Source organism: Lepidochelys olivacea (assembly GCF_965140295.1).
Source record: "Lepidochelys olivacea isolate rLepOli2 genome assembly, chromosome: 24".
NCBI classification, from domain to species: domain Eukaryota; kingdom Metazoa; phylum Chordata; order Testudines; family Cheloniidae; genus Lepidochelys; species Lepidochelys olivacea.
Window position 1 is genome coordinate 343125 of NC_140434.1, and position 21013 is coordinate 364137.

At 41.5% G+C, this 21013-nt stretch overlaps 1 protein-coding gene across 1 annotated transcript in view; it reads left to right on the forward strand.

Annotated features, from left to right (window-relative positions):
• ASH1L (ASH1 like histone lysine methyltransferase) overlaps positions 1 to 21013 on the forward strand; it is a 155867-nt gene that overhangs the window by 119930 nt on the left and 14924 nt on the right. The window contains exons 8-21 of the mRNA XM_084613398.1: positions 4879 to 4952; positions 6537 to 6582; positions 6834 to 6942; positions 10621 to 10827; positions 11483 to 11629; positions 12719 to 12827; positions 13009 to 13170; positions 13366 to 13460; positions 16984 to 17141; positions 18263 to 18415; positions 18873 to 18927; positions 19031 to 19163; positions 19744 to 19992; positions 20428 to 20514. Of these exons, the coding sequence (XP_084469524.1) occupies positions 4879 to 4952; positions 6537 to 6582; positions 6834 to 6942; positions 10621 to 10827; positions 11483 to 11629; positions 12719 to 12827; positions 13009 to 13170; positions 13366 to 13460; positions 16984 to 17141; positions 18263 to 18415; positions 18873 to 18927; positions 19031 to 19163; positions 19744 to 19992; positions 20428 to 20514 (1784 nt within the window). The remainder of the gene's footprint in view (positions 1 to 4878; positions 4953 to 6536; positions 6583 to 6833; positions 6943 to 10620; positions 10828 to 11482; positions 11630 to 12718; positions 12828 to 13008; positions 13171 to 13365; positions 13461 to 16983; positions 17142 to 18262; positions 18416 to 18872; positions 18928 to 19030; positions 19164 to 19743; positions 19993 to 20427; positions 20515 to 21013) is intronic.

The window sequence follows — 21013 nt, forward strand, 5'->3', positions numbered from 1 at the left end:
CAAACAGGTCACTTCCCAGTATAGCAGCAACCAATCTAAAATTACTTTTGAACACAATTGTCTAGAGCACTAAGCAGAGCACATAGGTTACTCCTGAGGGCATTCTGCGCCAAAAAAAATAAAGTTCTGTGCACAATATTTTTAAATTCTGCAAATTTTATTTGTCAAATAAACGTGGAGGCTCCAGCATGGCATTGGGAAGCACAGGCCACTGGCTGGTGATCACAGGTGATCACGGGCCCTTGTTGGAGGGTTCTGGGTGCAATGGTAATAGGACTTTGCAGGGGGGGTCCAGGTGAAGGTGGGTGGTGCTCTGTGGGGAGGGGAGTCTTGGTATAGGGGGTATAGAGATTGGCTGAGGGAGTCTCGATGTGGGGAGTTCAGATGCTGAGGGAGTGAGACTCAGTGGGGTGGGGATCCAGGTGCAACTGGTTGGGGCTTGGTGGGGTGGGGATCTGGGTGGTCCAGATGCAGGGGGAGTGGGGCTCATCACGGGGTTCTGAGTACAGGGGGTGAGACTCAGCAGGAGGGTCTGGTATGAGGGGGTTTGGATGCATGGGGTTTGGGCAGATGGGAGAGCAGCTCACTGTACAGGGATCCTTCCCCCTGCAGCTGAGGAGCGATGGGTGCAGGATGCAGAGGAGAGGGGAAGTTTGCAGAGCTTTCTGCATACAAGCGAAAAATCTGGGTGTGGGTCTAACCCGGCCCCAGATGCCATGCAGGGGAAGAGGAAGTCCAATCCTCCCCAGCCCAGTCCAGACTAGCAGCTGATCCCGGCACAGGGTAGGAGCCACCAGCCTGGTATTCCCCAGTTCCAAGTGATTTACCTCTCTGCCAACTGCCCTGGGCACACAAAACATACTGTTGGAGAGGGTTGCATGACCGTTCTTGTGGCTTCCCTTTGCTTCTCCATCAGAAAATCATTTTTCTGCAGGGGAGCAAAGAAATCTGTGGGGGGACAGGTTTCAGAGTAACAGCCGTGTTAGTCTGTATTCGCAAAAAGAAAAGGAGTACTTGTGGCACCTTAGAGACTAACCAATTTATTAGAGCATAAGCTTTCGTGAGCTACAGCTCACTGATGAAGTGAGCTGTAGCTCACGAAAGCTTATGCTCTAATAAATTGGTTAGTCTCTAAGGTGCCACAAGTACTCCTTTTCTTTTTGTGGGGGGACATAAATTCTGCACGTGCGCAGTAGTGCAGAATTCCCCCAGGAGTAATAGGTGCAAACTCCCTGTGTTCTATTGATTTGTATTACAACATTACACTGGGAAAAGGGGTTTGTAGGGAACTTTGCATTGTTCAGACAGAATGTTTGTGCCACCAAATGTTTTTGTTTGATTAGAATGTCTCCTTTAGCCAAGCACTTGTGTGTTGTGTTGTGTTGTGGGTTAGCTTATTTAATGAAACAGCAGCTGAAGGATATGACAGATCTTCATGTGTAAATCAATAACCATGAACTTTTAAGAATTCAAATTTCAGAATTAAAGGTATTAACAAGAAATCTGTGAACTTTCTCAATAAATTCCTCCTTTTTTGTTAGTTCATGTGGCTTTGTCCCACAATTGAACTGTCTCCCTAGAGGCTCAGGTTTAGTATGCAATGCAATGATCCTGTTCTCTTTTTTCCACACAAAGCCATAACCTCCAGTTTATTTGTACCAGCAGACACAAACAAACTTCTGCAATAAAGATAAGGCAGCTTTAATTACTCTGTATTGGGTAGCTGGAGAGTGGTATAACTACAGAATAGTGTTACAAGGTTTAATTCTCTGCCAAATAACTTTTCTAGTGCCTGCTTAATGAGGGCTGGAGAACGTTCCATATTCTCCAGGCTCAGTGCCAGGGCACTTGAAAGGGCCTTTTGTTTCACTCAGTGAGGTCATAGAAGTGAAAGCAAATTCCCAGAAGATTTAGCTGTTTCCTGGAACCTGCTAAGGATAAAAAAAAGCTTTGAAAATAAAAACTAATTTAAGAGTAAGTTGTAAGGAAAACATTACAATTTTTATTTTCCAGTTTTCTCAATGATGGAGGTATGCATTTGAATCTAAATGAAACCACAGAAATTATTGCTAGAGGAACATGAAAGGGCTTGATTAGACCCAGGAAAGCCAGGATGTTTGGGCATTGGGCTGACACTTCATCTATATTCACCCCTTTTGGTTTCAGATCTGTGCAGCAGTATCCCAACAAATGACAGGACAACATTTTAATCTTAATTTAAAAACTCCTGGTGTTTGCAGTATCAAACCCTGACACTTGTAGAAGCCAGGTTCTTAATGGCAGAAACTCTATGCACACCAAGAAATTGAACTATTGCTGAAAATGTTTTTTCAATATCATGTCCCCTTGAAACGTTATTAGGAATGGCCTTGTCAAATCTACACTTAACATTTAGGCCACTGTCAATACCAGTTCATGGAAACCGATTATTGAAAGTCATTTTCAGCACTCGTTCGTATTCTTAGGGTGTAATGGGCTTAAGAATTAGTACATTAGACCCTAATGGATTCTCCTGACCCCTCTGGTCTATTGTGTAAATTAGGCTTGTGGAAACTTTTTGTATATATTTGTTATCTGTGCTAGATCATTCTAGTTCTTTGGGCACAGTAATGAGAATTAAGGAGAGAGTATCAAACTTTATTTGAGATTTCCTAATTAGAAGTTACTGATGAATAATGTATGAGACAGTGCTTCTCTCCTCTAGTCAGATAGCTGTTTTCCTTAGTAAGTCTCCTTAAGTAACTTCATTTCTGGAAGTTACAACAGATTTGTACTGTGTAGTATCTGTGTCCTCTACTAACTGTTTGACACCAACTTTTGAAATAGGAAGGAATATCTCTTACACAAAAGCAGTGGGATGGGCTGTAGATACCTCTCCAAAAAAAGAACACTTGTACAACAGGTTTTATTCAGGTTTCAGAGTAACAGCCGTGTAAGTCTGTATTCGCAAAAAGAAAAGGAGTACTTGTGGCACCTTAGAGACTAACCAATTTATTTGAGCATAAGCTTTCGTGAGCTACAGCTCACTTCATCGGATGCATACTGTGGAAAGTGTTTTATTCAGGTCACTTATACTGGTTAGGAAAGAGGAAGTGATATGAAGATGTGGAGCTTGGAATCAGGAAGCACTTCATATATACTGGAACCCTGCACTGCATAGGCAGATACAATTATTTTTAGAGATCTCCTTGTTAAATTATGCAGCATAATGCCAGTAAAAGAGCCATTCACTGTCTCATTGGTTAAGAAATCAAGTCTGGGCAGAGTTCTGGAATTCTTGTCTAGATACTTGAGAACCAACCCAGCCACTGTCTCGTCTCTCTTTACAAAATGTAGTTCAATGCAAACTGTTCAGTCTCTTCCAGCCTCCTCCTCTCTTCATTGTATGATTTAGTAAATCAAAAGTGCTTAAAGAATTCCTCTTTTCTTCCAACATCTTTTTTCATGTCCTATAATAAACAGTGTACGCATAGTAATTATGCTCAGTTTGGTAAAATAAGTAGGGGGAAAATGATCCTTCCTGAGAAAATATAAAGTAAAATAGATTGAATGCTTAAGAACACTATTCATTTTCTACTTGCCATATTTTTAGTACACCCACTTGAATTGCCCTCCTAAGTGCTGTATACTGGGAGCAAGGGGAGCACTGAAGGGGACTCAGATGATTCTTAGGAGCATCCAACTGAGTACTTTATCAGATGACTTGGTCAGATTTTCCAGAAGAATGTGCAGAAGGGAGAGTAACAGTTGCTTGTTTTACAGACATCTCACATTGATAGGAAGTACATTTTTAATGAGGATTGGCAAAATAAATTCTCCACAATGTTTCTCTGACATAGAGGGCAGGGCTTCATGGATCAGAAAAATTTCACTTTGAGTCAGGCTGGGAAAAAATCCAGGATAGTCCCACCTTTTGGAAACTTAACTGAGATCCCATTTCAGTACATTCATAGGTGGGGGGAGGGAGGGAGGAGAGACTCACCCTCTACATACTAGTACATTGTTTGGGGAAAGGGGATTGTGAAGAGCAAATGCCAGAATGAAGTCCTGACCGAAAAGCACAACTTTGGAAATTGCAAGTGGAAAAGATCTGTTACTGCACTCTTGGGTCACCAGGACCCCACTCTACATAGTGTCCCAGTAATAACATTGAGATGTTACAATGTGAAAAATACTGCAAAACCAGAGTAGGTACCTTCTTGGGGAAAATAGATTTTTGAAGATTAAAAGGCAAGTCTTTTTATATCTGTAAAATGTATTCTGGCCTTCAAAGTTGCTCGCTTTACAATGACCTCTCCTGTGAGAACCCCCGCAGAGATCTTGGCATTGTTGTCAGGAGTTTAGCTGCAAACATCAGAGTTTTATGATCTCTCTAAGGTCAGTCATCAAAGTACAGTTTAAGACCCCTCTCCACAGAAAGCAGAGTGCCTTTCCCCTCTCACCTTCCCCAGCAAGCCAATCTTCATATTTGGAAGTACAGTTTATGTGACCCCACTTAAGAGATTAATGGAAAAGATCTGTTACTGAACTGTTGGGTCACCAGGACCCCACTGTACACACTGTCCCTGGTAATAACATTTAGGATGTTATAATGTGAAAAAACCTCATTCAATACCCATAAGAATAAACCTATCTGTGACACTAGAGGAAAGCCAACAACACCAGCATGTTGCGATGCTTTTGAAGGATTCTTTACTGACATGTTTCCTGTGTTGCCCCTAATAAACAAAATGTTCTTTGAGGATTTCTGCTATTCTGCCTTTTACTATTTTCAGAGATTTGAGGGGCTCTGTCAGAATTTGGGCTCTGTGCCCATTCATGATCCTCTTTCCTCATGAGTATACGTGAATGAGTGACATATAATCAATTTTGTTTCAGGGAAGTATCTGAGACAGAAGAGAATAGACTTCCAGCTGCCGTACGACATCCTCTGGCAGTGGAAACATAATCAGGTACAAGACAAAAATGTTACTAAGTGCCAAGATTGCATTCAGAAATTCTAGAAAGAGACTAGGGTTCTTACACCACAGCTACAGTAACATTTTCTGAATATTGGTAAATATTCATGTTGACATTAATGAGAAAAAATAATTTGCATATATATATTTAATGTGGACAATTTCCATTTTCCCCTTCACTGCAAAATAGCAGCAGTCTACTGAGTTTCTGAAAAAGCCCATCTTTAATTTTGCTATGGACTTTTATTTTGGAGGCCTGCTTACTTTTTATAAGGATCTTGTTTTAGACGCGCCTCAGGAGAATTCAGATGTACTGCCAACAGCACTGAGAAATTTCAGGCCTTGTTTTTCTTGAATCAGTCCCAGCAGAATGGAATTTATTTTTTACTTGCAAGCTGAAATTTTCATATTGAGGGGTGTGCAGAGAGTGTTTAACAGTTACACACTTTAAAGATCTTTAAAAAGAATGTAAGCCTAAAAATGGGATTTCTTTTCTTTTCCTTAACTGAGAAGTCTCCACCAGTGATTTAACACAGGCAGGGTAAATCCATCTCCAGCTCTACAGCAAGAAATGAGCTCTAGGAGATGTAATCTCGCCATGTAAGTGAGCTAAACAAATTCCCACGGTAGTGTGGCTGCAGGTGCTCATCAGAATACCACCAAAGTCTAATCTTAAAAAAGTGAAAGCTGTTGACATTCTACTTGGGGAGAGTTCCTGGCTTTGACTTTAAGATTAGCTACCTCTATCAATATCTTATCTATATTATAATATTACCTAGTTAAAAATGGTATGCACTCCTCATGCACCTAATATCTGAACACTTACAGAATCATTTTGTTATATGATGTCTGAGACAGTTGATACTGAAAGGGGCTACTAGTGCAGTACACACAGAAAGTGAATTGTAATTATTCTTTTAAAATACAATTAAAAGGAGAAGCAATTAATGTTACTATATATTAAATTATAAGCTGAAATCCAGTTCTGTAATAGCTTATGTAGAAAATATGTAACAGTGGGAACTCCGTTTTATCTCCTGTCCTCTCCTTATATATAGCAAATTATTCTGACTAAAGGATCTGCATTTCCCTTGGTTCCAGCCCAGAGATCTTGGGCCTGAGTTCTGATTCCCCCTCCTTACCACTGTACTGAGTATGAATATACTGCTCTACCACAAGAGCAGGTGCCCATACTCAAAGTTATTTTAAATAAGTATTTTTCTCTGCAATGCTGAGGGAAATATTACTATCCCAAAAAGCTATGTCTGTTTCCATAGATGTTCTGTTTGACTTTTCCTGATTGCTGTGTCAGACAATATGGAGGAATAAACCATGTTGGAAATTTTGTTCAGTGAGCTCTCTAAATTTAGGTATTTTTTATTCAGATACATTTTTAATCTCTCCTCTGATGTGCGTACACAGAGAAATAGCCTGAGCTGATCTTTATGCATATATTATCCAGTAATTAACATAAATATATACATATGAACAACATGCCCATCATTTTCCTGACACTTCTGAATGTCAGCTTCAGTTGTTCAGTGTATTAAGTAAGAATTTTCTTTTTCTTCCTTTTAGTTGTACAAAAAGCCAGATGTCCCACTTTATAAAAAAATCCGTTCTAGTAAGTAACTTTATTAATTATTATTATTTATTGTATTTATTACTTTATAGTGGGTGTCATTATACATGTGCCTTTCACTAAGCAGTGTAAGTATGGAACTTTGACATGACTTCCTCTCTTCCACCACCCCTCTGTTCCATAAAAGACTGGCCGTCCACCTTCTTCTCAGGTTTCTATCATTGGGGTGAAAGCATTTCAAATAGCTGTTTTATTCTGGAAAAATTATTTCTTTTCCTTTTTTCTTTTTCCAGACGTCTATGTAGATGTTAAGCCTCTTTCTGGCTATGAGGCCACCACCTGCAATTGTAAGAAACCAGATGATGGCAATGGAAAGGGCTGTTTAGATGACTGTCTTAACAGGTAGGAAATGTGCTGATTAAGCAGAATAAGGGAATTCCCCTGAACAGGCTAATCCCCATAAACTGATACTATTTGAAAGTTAAAGAGATGTGCTGGGTGTGATCAGAAGCTCATCAGTCTGAAATGATCCCAGTACAACAAAGTGTGGATACAGAAGCATATAGCATAGTTTCCTTTACTAGCTACCGCTTTAATAATAAGAGAGCATGCTATTTCTTTCCCTTCCTCAGGCAGGAAAGCAGTCTATTGGGCTGTGCTTGAAGCTTTCAAAGACCCATGTTATTCCATAGACAATAGTAGAAGCCATTCTTTTGATGTTTCCTTTTGAAGAACTTTAGTTTGAGGACTGGAAGGAATCTCTCAGTTGTTCTGAGGTCATATCTATGTTCAGAAAAGAGCAGTTGCTGATGGAGCTGGAAATGGATGACTCGGGAGGGAAGGGAAGGTATGAAGAAAGAACAGGAATCCCATGAGGAGAAGAGACACGGAATGTAGTAATTATCACAAAGAGAAGAGCCAGGAAGAAAGTAAGAACAGAGACACGTTATAGGGATTTTGGATTCCATTCATGACTACCCAGAACAGTTCTCTGTAGGGAAGAGCATGACATTTCTTCAGTCTTAGAGACTAGTAATCAAATAACATCTTAGACTAATTTGCCATTTCATTATGATTAAATCAACTTTGCTTATGAAAGTTCTTCAGCTCTTGTGTGCTAAGCACAGCTCTAGTCTGCATAATCATAGAATCATAGAATATCAGGGTTGGAAGGGACCTCAGGAGGTCATCTAGTCCAACCCCCTGCTCAAAGCAGGACCAATCCCCAATTAAATCATCCCAGCCAGGGCTTTGTCAAGCCTGACCTTAAAAACTTCTAAGGAAGGAGATTCTACCACCTCCCTAGGTAACTCATTCCAGTGTTTTACCACCCTCCTAGTGAAAAAGTTTTTCCTAATATCCAACTTAAACCTCCCCCACTGCAACTTGAGACCATTACTCCTTGTCCTGTCATCTTCTACCACTGAGAATAGTCTAGAACCATCCTCTTTGGAACCACCTCTCAGGTAGTTGAAAGCAGCTATCAAATCCCCCCTCATTCTTCTCTTCTGCAGACTAAACAATCCCAGTTCCCTCAGCCTCTCCTCATAAGTCATGTGTTCCAGACCTCTAATCATCTTTGTTGCCCTTCGCTGGACTCTCTCCAGTTTTTCCACATCCTTCTTGTAATGTGGGGCCCAAAACTGGACACAGTACTCCAGATGAGGCCTCACCAATGTCGAATAGAGGGAAACGATCACGTCCCTTGATCTGCTGGCTATACCCTACTTATACATCCCAAAATGCCATTGGCCTTCTTGTCAACAAGGGCACACTGTTGACTCATATCCAGCTTCTCATCCACTGTCACACCTAGGTCCTTTTCTGCAGAACTGCTGCCTAGCCATTCGGTTCCTAGTCTGTAGCGGTGCATTGGATTCTTCCGTCCTAAGTGCAGGACCCTGCACTTATCCTTGTTGAACCTCATCAGATTTCTTTTGGCCCAATCCTCCAATTTTTCTAGGTCCCTCTGTATCCTATCCCTACCTGCCACCGTATCTACCACTCCTCCTAGTTTAGTATCATCCGCAAATTTGCTGAGAGTGCAATCCACACCATCCTCCAGATCATTTATGAAGATATTGAACAAAACCGGCCTCAGGACCGACGCTTGGGGCACTCCACTTGATACCGGCTGCCATCTAGACATGGAGCCATTGATCACTACCTGTTGAGCCCGACAATCTAGCCAACTTTCTACCCACCTTATAGTGCATTCATCCAGCCCATACTTCTTTAACTTGCTGACAAGAATACTGTGGCAGACCGTGTCAAAAGCTTTGCTAAAGTCAAGAAACAATACATCCACTGCTTTTCCTTCATCCACAGAACCAGTAATCTCATCATAGAAGGCGATTAGATTAGTCAGGCATGACCTTCCCTTGGTGAATCCATGCTGACTGTTCCTGATCACTTTCCTCTCGTGTAAGTGCTTCAGGATTGATTCCTTGAGGACCTGCTCCATGATTTTTCCAGGGACTGAGGTGAGGCTGACTGGCCTGTAGTTCCCAGGATCCTCCTTCTTCCCTTTTTTAAAGATGGGCACTACATTAGCCTTTTTCCAGTCGTCCGGGACTTCTCCCGATCGCCATGAGTTTTCAAAGATAGTGGCCAATGGCTCTGCAATCACAGCCGCCAATTCCTTTAGCACTCTCGGATACTTTAGGTTACCAAAGAGGTTATCTTTTTTAAAAATGATAATTTCATTAATTTTCCATTGTTCCTGAATCTAAACGACACCCTATCTCCCCAGTGCTCCTGTCCCTCACAGCTCTCCTGCCATTCAACAAAGTGAGATTAGAAAAAATGAAATTTTTCTAAGAATTTATTTAAATTTTCTAATGTTTAATCCCAGAAAGTGTGAAAAGATCAGGTCTTCCTGTTCAGCATAACACATCCCCCAAATGAAGCATCTGCAGTTTACTCATCCTCCTTTGAATATTGTCATAGAGTCCACTGCCCTTTCCAGTTCAGGCCTGTATTACAGCATAACTAGAAGAATTAAAATGGAACACTGTACCAAAAATGTTGTTGTTTATCATCCCAGAAGCAGAGCCAATCCATAATCTCCTTCTCAGGATTAAAACCATAGCATTCTCCCAATGGATCATTCAACAAGGTGGGGAAAAAATGTTGGCGACTCTGAAAAAAACAGGTTGCACAAATTTATAATAGGTATCCAGAGATTAGTGTAAGGGATTTCTATACCTTTTACTAGCCAGTCAAAATGCAAGAGATATTGAACCTGATTCTTTTCTCCACGATGTGACTTTGTTGAAATTGCACACCAGCTAAACTGACATAAAAGAGTGGAGAATCAGGACTGGACTCTGTTGAAATGCTATACATAAATTATGCCACGTGCCCCTGTAAGAAGCATAGTAGTGGTAGAGCTGAGCAGGAAATTCTTTTCTGATCCTGGGAAGATTTTTCAAAATCTCAAAAAATTCATCCCCAATCAGAACTCAAAATTCAAATCTCAAAAATGTTTACAAATTAATCTGAAAAAAAAACATTTTAGATCAATCAAAATGTTTAATTTCAGTTTCGACCTTTTTATTTAAACAAGACAATTGTATTATAATTAGTTTAACTTTTGAAACAAAAAGGCATTTTGAACCTATAACCATAAGTTTTCATTTTGAAAATATTGAAATGAGACATTTCCAGATTTTCTAAACTTGTTTCCAAAAAATTTTTGAACTGAGAAATTCACTGAAACCAGTCCTTTTCCAGGAACAATTTCTGTTTTGATAGATTGCCATTTTACAACCAAAAAAAGCTGTGTCAAAAATTCCTAGTCAGCTCTAATTAGAGGTTTTTTTGGCTCTGCATCTTCACTTGGATGTGTAGACCTACAAACTTCCATGTGATAGACAGCTCATTGTATTGCTACTTCTGAGATAGGAACTGGGACTGAGATAGTATCAGTTTTGTGACAGAGGAAGGAAAGGGTATCCCATTGTCAGAGATTTGGGGAAAAGTGACCCCTTTAACGGGATTTACTGCATGTTTTGCTTTGACAGCAGCTCTCCATGTATGTTTACCATTTTCTTTTAGCTTGTTTGTCTTTGATTTTAGGATGATCTTTGCTGAGTGTTCCCCTAACACTTGCCCTTGTGGTGAACAATGTTGTAACCAGCGGATTCAGCGGCATGAGTGGGTGCAGTGTCTGGAACGTTTCCGTGCTGAAGAGAAAGGATGGGGTATTCGTACCAAAGAGCCCCTGAAAGCAGGACAGTTTATCATTGAATATTTGGGAGAAGTTGTTAGTGAACAAGAATTCAGGTAGAAACTTGTAATTACTGTTTCAAATGGCAGACTCACTAAGTAGCTCTGAGAACACGTTATCCCCTATAGGGAATTAGTTACTAAGTATGAGGAGGGAAAGAAGGGACAGTATTTTTCTATCCACTAGCACCAGGTAGAACCCATAGAATTTATAATTTTAATCAATAAACTTTTCTTCAGTCAAACTGAGAAAGGTGATTAGCCTCTGCAACATAGTGCCTGCAACATCTGTTCTGTAAATGCCCAATGCCACAAGTGAATATGAATTTGATACAGAAACAAGCTCTGTACAGGATTCCAATTGTACTTGCACAGTCCTCTTCCACATGCATGAGACAAAGATGAAATCTGTACAATTAATTTGCATAACACGAGACAGCATGGTCTGGAGGGAACAGCTCCCAAATTCTAATCCCAGCTCCGTCATGATCTTGGTCAAGTACGCTGCCCTTGTCTGTGCTTCAGTTACCTCATCTGTAAAAACAGAGATGACAATGCTTATCCTCTATCTCTGGATGTAAATGTAAAGTGTTACAATTGTCTCTCTAAAGCCACCTCCCAGAGTTCCTGCACACTCTATTTCCATAGTAACTATGTGTCTGCTTTGCTTTGACAGTTGGAATCACAAGAACTTTCCTGTGTTGCTTTCTAGGAACCGGATGATTGAACAGTACCATAATCATAGTGATCATTATTGCCTGAACTTAGACAGTGGGATGGTGATTGACAGCTATCGCATGGGCAACGAGGCTCGATTTATCAACCACAGCTGTAATCCTAACTGCGAAATGCAGAAATGGTAAGAAACAAATACTCTACATGCTGGACCTCTGGCTATATCCGTGGTTAAAATGTAGATAGGATGAGCATCTTAGAGAAGTTGGTCTCGAAATAGGGAAAAGATGAGTTGGGCAGAGATTGAAACAACATCAAAATATTGACTAAGGATCTTGTATTGTGTAAGATTTGTATTGCTGTCAGGTAATGTCACATCTGAGGCAGGCTGCTGTCCTACATGGATCTAAATAGTCTGTTCTGGTATGGAAGCTCCTACATTATGTATGTCATGTTGTTATGATATAATAAATCATTAAGACTAGATGGTGCAGTAAAATAAATCCATATGCTTTTCCCCTCTGGCAGTTCAAATGTATTTGTGAGTTAGGATAATAGTAAAATAGTCAGAATTTACCACTATCTGTGACCACTATTCTCTACTTAGGAAAGACCCTAGTGTTAGGATAGCAGGAAATACAGCGGGTAGGGATTGAGTGTATTAGCAGAGATTTGCAGGGGTGGCTTTAAACTGGAATGTTGGGTGAGCATAATAGGCTTTATAATAAGGATAGCATGGTGTGGAAGCTTGCCGTGCTTGTCTGTACCTAGTGCAGCTTTACCCAGTGCTAATTAGTTTTTCCTTTATATGAACATGAAAATTCAATACAGAAACAATATGGAAAGTAATATTATTAATAGATATATTCAATGATAATGTGAGGTCAAGTGTTAGTTTCTGGTTCAGAATGAAGCCCTGAAAATAAGTGAATTTTGGTGCGGGGGGGTGGTTTTTTAATTTGTGGTGCCTCATGTGATTTGTGACTCCTCTCACTTTGAAGCCACAATTTCCTGCTCTTTGTAAGTGAAGTATACATTTAATGTTCCTTGAAGGGCTTTGTAGGGAGAGGGATAAGCAGGAGAGAATGGTAAAAATGAGGAATGTTTGGCTCAAGGCCCGATGAAAATGCTGTTTCCCACCTCTCAACGCTTGCACTGTGTGGACAAGCCTAATTTTGCCCCAGCACCAATTCTTTTGGCCACCACCTCCAGACCTTGCGGCCCCTGTACGATGATAAAAGCCAGGACATTTTTCATTATATTTTCTCTACAGGTCTGTTAATGGTGTCTACCGGATTGGGTTGTACGCACTTAAGGACATGCCTGCTGGTACAGAACTGACTTATGACTACAATTTTCACTCATTTAATGTTGAAAAACAGGTGAGGCTCGCACTACTAAACCTAGATGAGTCTCACAAAAGATGAACAATTCTGTGCAGATTAGGGGTTATTAATAAGGCCACACTGTGCTATATGTGCGTGAGCTGGTATTTGGTAATACTGACAGATTTTTCCATTGTTGTGATTTTATTAAAAAATAATTCTTCTTTTTACTTCAAAGCAACTCTGCAAGTGTGGTTTTGACAAATGCAGAGGAATAATTGGGGGCAAGAGTCAGCGAATGAATGGACTCTCAGGCAAAACCACCCAGCCTGTAACCACACACAGAAGGCCTGGACGATCGAAAGAGAAGAGAAAGTCAAAGCACAAACTAAAGAAGGGGGTGAGTACTGTAGCCAAGTCTTCTTTCATAGACAGGTTATAGGGAAGTCAGTTTGTTTCAGCCAGACCAAGGTGAAGCATATTTGTTATATATGTGCATAGAAAACTGGAGAAACAATGTTCAGAGATTGTTACTCAAATGAATTGCCATACCATTTGTCCTTGGTTTTTCTCACCAGAATTATCTATTTTACAGAGGGGCCACATTCCAGAGGAGACTAGTGAAAGTGTGAACACACCAACCAGGTTGACCCCACAGCTTCAGATGAAGCCCATGTCCAACAGAGAAAGGTAAGGAAGGATTTCAGTGTTGTTTTTCTCCCTGGCAATGCAGGATTGCTGTAAAATCAAAATGAATCTTTTCTCCATAAAATAAGGCATCACAGAATGTCCAGTTGAAGAAGAAGGGGTGCTGGGATCTGTGTTAAATAGATTAAATATTAGGATCTGTTGTGGATCAGATAGGATCTGTTGTCCTTAATCTGAAATTGTGGCATTGGTCTTAGAACGGCCTTTCCAATCGCTGTTTTAGAATGGGTCATTACTAGTGGGGTGGAGAATGCACACACTGCATCAGTGTTCACATTGCTCCTGGGTAATGTGTTACTAAAAGTTACTCCTGGAATCAGGCACACCTGTTCAGACCAGTGTGGAATGCCTCAACCTGCTCTCTGTTTCTGCTTTGCTAAGAGCAGATCCCCTGCCAGAACAGCAGCAATCAACATGAAGTGCTGGTTTGAGTGGAACCAACCACACAAAGGTTCTTCCTGTGCAACTAACAAAATTCATTGCATTAGTATGGCTGGCAATGAGTAGAACAGGGCAGGCAGCAGTTTGGCCTGATGCATTGATTAAGACCTCTTTAGAAAGGAAAATAGTAGGGAGAGAATGTGTAATGTTTTTTATGAAGCATATATTAAAAGTGGGGAGAGATGTGCCAGGAGAGCAAGTTCTACACCTTAGCATTGTTCACCAATACAGTGGTGGAACTGTCAGGGCACAGATTACCATCAGGATGAGGGTGTAAGGATCCATGGAGTAGAACCTGGGTCTGAAGAGCCTGGGACAGCTGACATTCCCACAGTGCCACCAGGGGGCCATTCAGATCCATGGCCAGGGAGCACTGTAGAGAGTAGGCACCGCAGGAAGTACTGCCCAAGGGACCCAGAGTGACAGTACCCTACGGCCCTCTGCCAAACGCCCTATTTAACCCTGGAGGGTGCCCCAGGAAGCTGTCTGACTTTGGGCCTGCTGCAATTCCAGACCTTACCACAGCTTCTGATCTGTGGTCTCTGATCCCAGCATGACTCTGACCCTTGCCTCCTGACTCCAGCCTCGTACTACCTGCAATCTCCAGACTCAGACTCCAGCTTGGCTTTGAGTCTGACTTCAGCCTGGTACGATCTCTGGTCTCTGACCCTGGCCTGACTTTGATCCTGACTCATGCTTATTGAACCTGGCTCTAGTGATTCCTCCAACCCTTGTTCATGTCCCTGACGTGTGGACCCCAGCCCAGCTGTGATCACTAAGCCAGACTGCCTGTTCCCCAGTCCCTTACAGTTTGCTCAGATCCACTTTCTGACCCATTCCACAGACCAACAGGACCACCTTAAACTCAGTCAACTACTTCTTCAGGCAGTCAGCATAAATAACGCAGGGTGGCAGGCATGATGTGATGTCAGCTCTTAGACCTTTTGGGCAGTCAGTAGCTGCAATCTGCAGCAACTGCAAGTGGCAACCAAGCTATAGTCCCTAGTAAGTGGAAAGGAAAATAATGGCCCCTTGCTGGGAATACATGTGTTTCTTGGGTAAAGTTATCATAGGGTAAATACTGGTAAGTGCACAGCCTGTACAAATTATGCTGCTGAAAATCAAAGCTGTGTAATGTAAATAACCTTCCTTTTCATGGAAAGAATGTGACTGAAAATAATGAAACCTACTTCATAACTTCCAAAGATACCCCATTGTGAGTGGGGACACAAAGGAAAAGAGACCCTCCTCATACTGATGCTCCTTACCCAGAAGCTAGAATTCTGTCTTTAAGGTAGTCCCTCCAAGAGAGGCTATCAGGATTCACAAAGCAAGATAATAGAGTGACTGATGCAGGACTCAATTAATAAAGAATTAAAGGAGGATAATATAATTAATGTCAATCAACATGGGTTTATGGAAAATAGATCCCATCAAACTAACCTCATACCTTTTTTTATGAGATTACACGTTTGGTTGATAAATATAATAGGGTTCATATAATATGCTTACACTTTTGTAAGGCATTTAACTTGGTACCGCATGACATTTTGATTAAAAAATAGAAAGCTATAAAATTAACATGGCACACATTAAATGGATTAAAAATGACTAAATGGATAGGTCTTAAAATGTAATTGTAAATGGGGGCAGTCACTAAACGAGTGTGTTTCTAGCGGGGTCCTGCAGGGGTCGGTTCTTGGTCCTATGCCATTTAACATGGTCACTGATAAAGTTTGCAGATGACACAGAAATCGGGGCAGTGCTAAATAATGAAGAGGACAGGACACTGATACAGAGCAATCTAGATCTTTGGTAAGCTGGGTGCAAATAAGCAATATGTGGTCTAATATGGCTAAATGTAAATGTATACATCTAGGAACAAAGAGTGTAGGCCATACTATAGAATGGGAGATTCTATCAGTAACTCTGAAAAAGATTTAGGGATTATCAGCTGAACATTAGCTATGGCCAAAAGAGCTAATGTGATCTTTGGATACATAAATAGGAATCTTGAGTAGAAGTGGAGAGGTTATTTTACCTCTGGTTTTGGCATTAATCTGACTGCTTCTGGAATACTGTGTCCAGTTCCAGTGTCCACAATTCAAGAAGGAGATTAATAAAGTTGAGAGAGTTCAGAGAAGAGCCACAAAAATGATTAAAGGATTAGAAAAGTATCTTCTAGTGATGGAGCTCCTTGAGTCTATCTGTTTAGTTTAACAAAGAGAAGATTAAGGGTCGCCTTGATTGCAGTCTAAAAGTACCTACATGGTGAACAAATATTTAATCAACAGCTCTTCAGTCTAGCAGAGAAGGGTATAACACTATCCAATGGCTGGAAGTTGAAGCGAGACAAATTGACTGGAAATGAGCTGTAAATTTTTAACAATGAGAGTAATCAACCATTGAAACAACTTCCAAGGGCCATGGTGTATTTGCCATCACTGTCAATTTTTAAATCAAGAGCAGTTGTTTTTCTAAAAGATCTGCTCTAGGAATTAGTTTTGGGAAGTTCTCTGGCCTGTGTTATATAGGAGGTCAGACAAGTTGATCACAATGGTCCTTAGAATCTATGAATCTATAACCGTGTTATCAGCAATCTGATGTGTTTAGGAATTATCTCTCCAAGAGGTATTACAGGGGTGACAGAACAGAAACTTGAGGGATGCAGCATTTCAAACTCTTCATTGCTGGACATGCACTTACTTATCATTACCATTGTCACTAATAAGAACCACACTACTGGAGGGCAGTTCCAGACACACCATCATCATCACTTATTTACCATTTCAGTAACACATGATCAGCCATGTCAAAAGTCACCAAGAAAACAAGCCTTAGACTGTCATGAGCCCATCTGAAAAAAAGGGCTCCCATCACTACCTCAGTTGGAGTTCTGGCGTGCTGCATAATAGATGATATTAACTGATTAATAGATTAGATCCCCACAGTACTTCCAAATAGATCAGGGAATATCTAAGCTGTTGCCTTCTTTCTTCTGCTTCCAATAGTCAACATTAAGACAGTGAGGTGATTTGAAAATGCATGTTTTTAATTTTTGCAGGAATTTTGTGCTAAAACGTCATGTTTTTCTGGTACGGAATTGGGAGAAGATTCGGCAAAAACAAGAGGAAGTGAAACATGTCAGTGACAACATCCACTCTGCATCATTATATAACCGCTGGAATGGAATCTGCCGTGATGACGGCAACATCAAATCTGGTGAGGCCTGCACAGTCTCCTGCTGTTACCTCTTTCTTCTGGGGGACCTAGTCAAATCACATTGGTATGAAAGTTTACAGCCATGGATAATTCAAATCAGTTCACAGATCCAATAGAAAGTTACTACCAAGTCCAAATAGGTTTTCAAATACTGATCGGGGTGTTTATGTACAGATCTGTTTTCAGTGTCACTCTGAGTGAGGAAAAAACTCCCTCTACAGGCATATTTTTTTATTCTTCTTCTTTATGAAGTTTTACATTTTCCTCTGAAGCATCTGGTATTGGCCATTGTCAGAGCCAGGGACTGGACTGGATAGACCGCTGGTCGATTCAGTACAGAAATTCCTGTGTTCCCGTGCAGGATCCTGAAGGCTCACAGCTCCTACTGGAAATGTTATTGTTCATTTGGAATTCCTGTCCCCTCTCCCCACAGGTGATTTTTCAGAGAAGGAGAAACCTGATGTAGCCATTTTAGGGAATTGGCATAACAGCATAAATAATGCAGGGCAGGATTGGTCCTTAATGAGAAGAGAGCTGCTCAGCACCTGCAGCAGCAATCCATGCTAACTCTGAGAGTTCTCATTATCCTCATAACAGTGAGGATCTCTGAGTTTAGGTCTTTGGGAAACAAGGTTTTCTGGCTTGCCATCTGTTATGGGGATGGGACATGTGGCGGCCAAAGGAAAGCTACAAACCCCTCTCCAAAACACCACTCCATTCAGAAGATCAGATCCTACCCTCAGTTATACCCATGCAACCCCATTCCAGCTTTTGGCTCCCCTCTGGCGGCTAAGTGAGAAATTGGGACCCACATGCCTTCGTTCACATTCCCTAGTTTGTTCTGGTTCCTTTTTTCCCGCTCTAGCAACACAACGTAGCCATAAATCCAGCTTAGCTGGCTAGAGCAGCACAAAACAGCCAGAGACTACCAGTGAATCTGACCCTTTACTTTTTATTGTAACCCAAATCAGTGTCAATGCTAACAGGAAATATGCTTCTGAACTTGGTGCAGGAGAGGAGACACCATCTGGCGTCATCTTAAGTATTCAATTTGAGAAGGACATTAGTTCCTCTTGAGGTAGAACTTCTGTATAAAGGTTGTTCTTTGTCCGTTCTTTCAGATGTCTTCATGACCCAGTTCTCAGCCCTGCAAACCTCCCGTTCTGTGCGAACACGGCGCTTGGCTGCAGCTGAAGAGAACATTGAAGTGGCTCGTGCTGCACGCCTTGCACAAATCTTCAAGGAGATATGTGACAGCATCATCTCCTACAAAGGTGAAGCAGACACTCTATCAGCCTGCATTGAGATCTGATCACTCTTCAGAACACAGGGATGAGGGTCATCAGAGCATAACGTATTAAAGAAGAATATATTTATTTCAGGACTTCAAACAACCCCTTCTCCATTGCCCCTGATCCTACCGCCAGCTCCACCCTCCATTTCCCACAATCTCTTCTCCTGCTACCACAGGTGGGGCTGTCCTACAAAAGTTATTTTGTATAGATTCAGCTCTATGATTCAGTGTGCAAGATGCTGCTGCAGTGTGAACTGATCTTCAGTGCTGTACACATAAAGAGTACCCAACAGCCAGTTCCTTAAAATATCCAACAATTCCTGTTCCCTGTGTCTGAGGGTGAAAAAGGGGCTCTCTTTAGACTGAGTTCACTGTTTACATCTCTTGTTTAATTCTGATATGGCAAAGCACTGTTCAACTCTGTGCTTCCTTTACAGACTCTTCCAGGCAGGCTCTCGCAGCTCCACTGCTGAACCTTCCTCCAAAGAAAAAGTAAGTTCTTGCTTCTCAGACCAATCTGTAATTTTATTCTAACCGGTTTGTGCATCTTTGACGTGTTGGTGAAAATGACACTATAGATTCCCTCCTCTTTTAGAAATGCAGATTACTATGAGAAGATCTCTGACCCCTTGGACCTTGCCACCATTGAGAAGCAGATCTTGACTGGGTATTATAAAACTGTGGAAGCTTTTGATGGGGACATGCTGAAGGTCTTCCGGAATGCTGAGGTGAGGATGCCAAGCCGTAAAGCTACAGCACAGGCACTGTGGGTGTGGCCTGAATTAATGGTCATGGCAACAGAGGTTCTTGCAACAGAGAGAGAGAGAGAGAGAGAGAGAGAGAGAGAGAGAGTCATATAACTCTCCTCTGACAAGGCAAGTGAGTGCAGAGAGATGACACTGGTAACTTGTTCCCTTCACCCTGCTCTCTCAACTTGTTCCAGCTGCATGGTGCCAACAAAGTAAAGGCTTGTGAATAGTGTGCATCTTTCCAGCCTGAAGAGACCAGGGTGCTTCTCAAGGGAATTAACTTGTACTTCAGGGGCATTCAGGGATAGCCAGGGCACACGCACCTGCCTCTAAGTCATATGGGGCAGGCCCCAGAGGTACACAAGAGCTGGCTGGGCAGGGACATCTGACCCAGAAACATATGGCAGTAGGTAGAGTGAATATATCTACCCCAGAGGTACATGAGGCTAGCAGAGCAGGCCATCTCCCAAGAATGCACGCTGAAGTGGGCAGAGTGGATGAATGTGCCCAAGGTAGGGGGTGTTTAGAAGAGTGAGTTGCTTCTTTTGTTTGTATTCAGAAATACTATGGCAGGAAGTCTCCAATTGGACGTGACGTGTGCCGACTACGGAAGGCATATTACAATGCTCGCCATGAAGCTTCTGCCCAGATCGATGAGATTGTGGGGGAGACAGCAAGCGAAGCCGACAGCAGTGAGACGTCCATCTGTGAGAAGGAGAATGGGCATGAGAAAGATGAGGATGTAATCCGCTGCATCTGTGGCCTTTACAAAGACGAAGGACTCATGATCCAGTGTGACAAGTGCATGGTGAGGGGGAACAAAAGGGAGAGGGAGTGTCCAGCTCCACCTTCCCCATGGTGAATAGTTACTATATCCACAGCTTCCACACAGCTGATACGGCAGAGTCCCACTTCCAGATCTCCCTTTTCTCTCCAAAGAGAATTTAGCACTGCTGTTTCCACACAGGAAATGCAAATAAAATGACTAGAGATAGGAGCTAACACTTATGAAACAGCCAGCAATACATTTATTTCGAGACGTTAAAACTTCAGCAATGATTAATAAAAACCACAGCATACGGATCTTATTATCTTTTATCTGACAATATGTGAAATATTTCACAGAAAGCCCTGCATTTCTTTTTGGTTGCTTGTTCTTATGCTCTCTTAATCTGTCTCATGAGGAGATGTGTTTTATTTACAAATTATAATCCATGTCTTCTTAATCGGGATTTCTTTGTAGGTTTGGCAGCACTGCGATTGCATGGGTGTAAATTCTGATGTTGAACACTACTTGTGTGAACAGTGTGACCCTCGATCCGTGGACAGGGTAAACTATTTTCAGTTGCTCTTGCTCTGATGTAACAATCACAAACTGTAATACTTCTTGCATTTAAATTATTGCATGTGCCAATTAGCCAGAGTGTAACTAATCTATGGAGTTAATAAAGAATTAACTCTTGTTGCTCTCAGCTTTGTGCTGGCCTGCAAATAGTGTGGGATCAGTTCACAGTTCTCTCTCTTGGGCTAGCAAAGGCAGAAAGCAAGCTTCTGAAGCAACGCATGCCAGGTTTTATCAACTGCAACAATAATCAAGTTGGGAGCAGGTTAGTAGCCAGAATCCTACATCTCCTACCCAAGGAAAAGAGAAACTGCACAGAAGAGTTTCCCCTTTTTCCAAGGCAGAAGAGTCTGGTTAGGCCAGTATAGAATTGTGAGGCCCAGAGCTTTTGACAGCTCAAACATGAAAGGAAATGCGCACCTGAGGCTCTCCAGCTTTACATTACAATCTCCTTGAGTCCTCTTTAATTCTGTTAAATATTAATTCT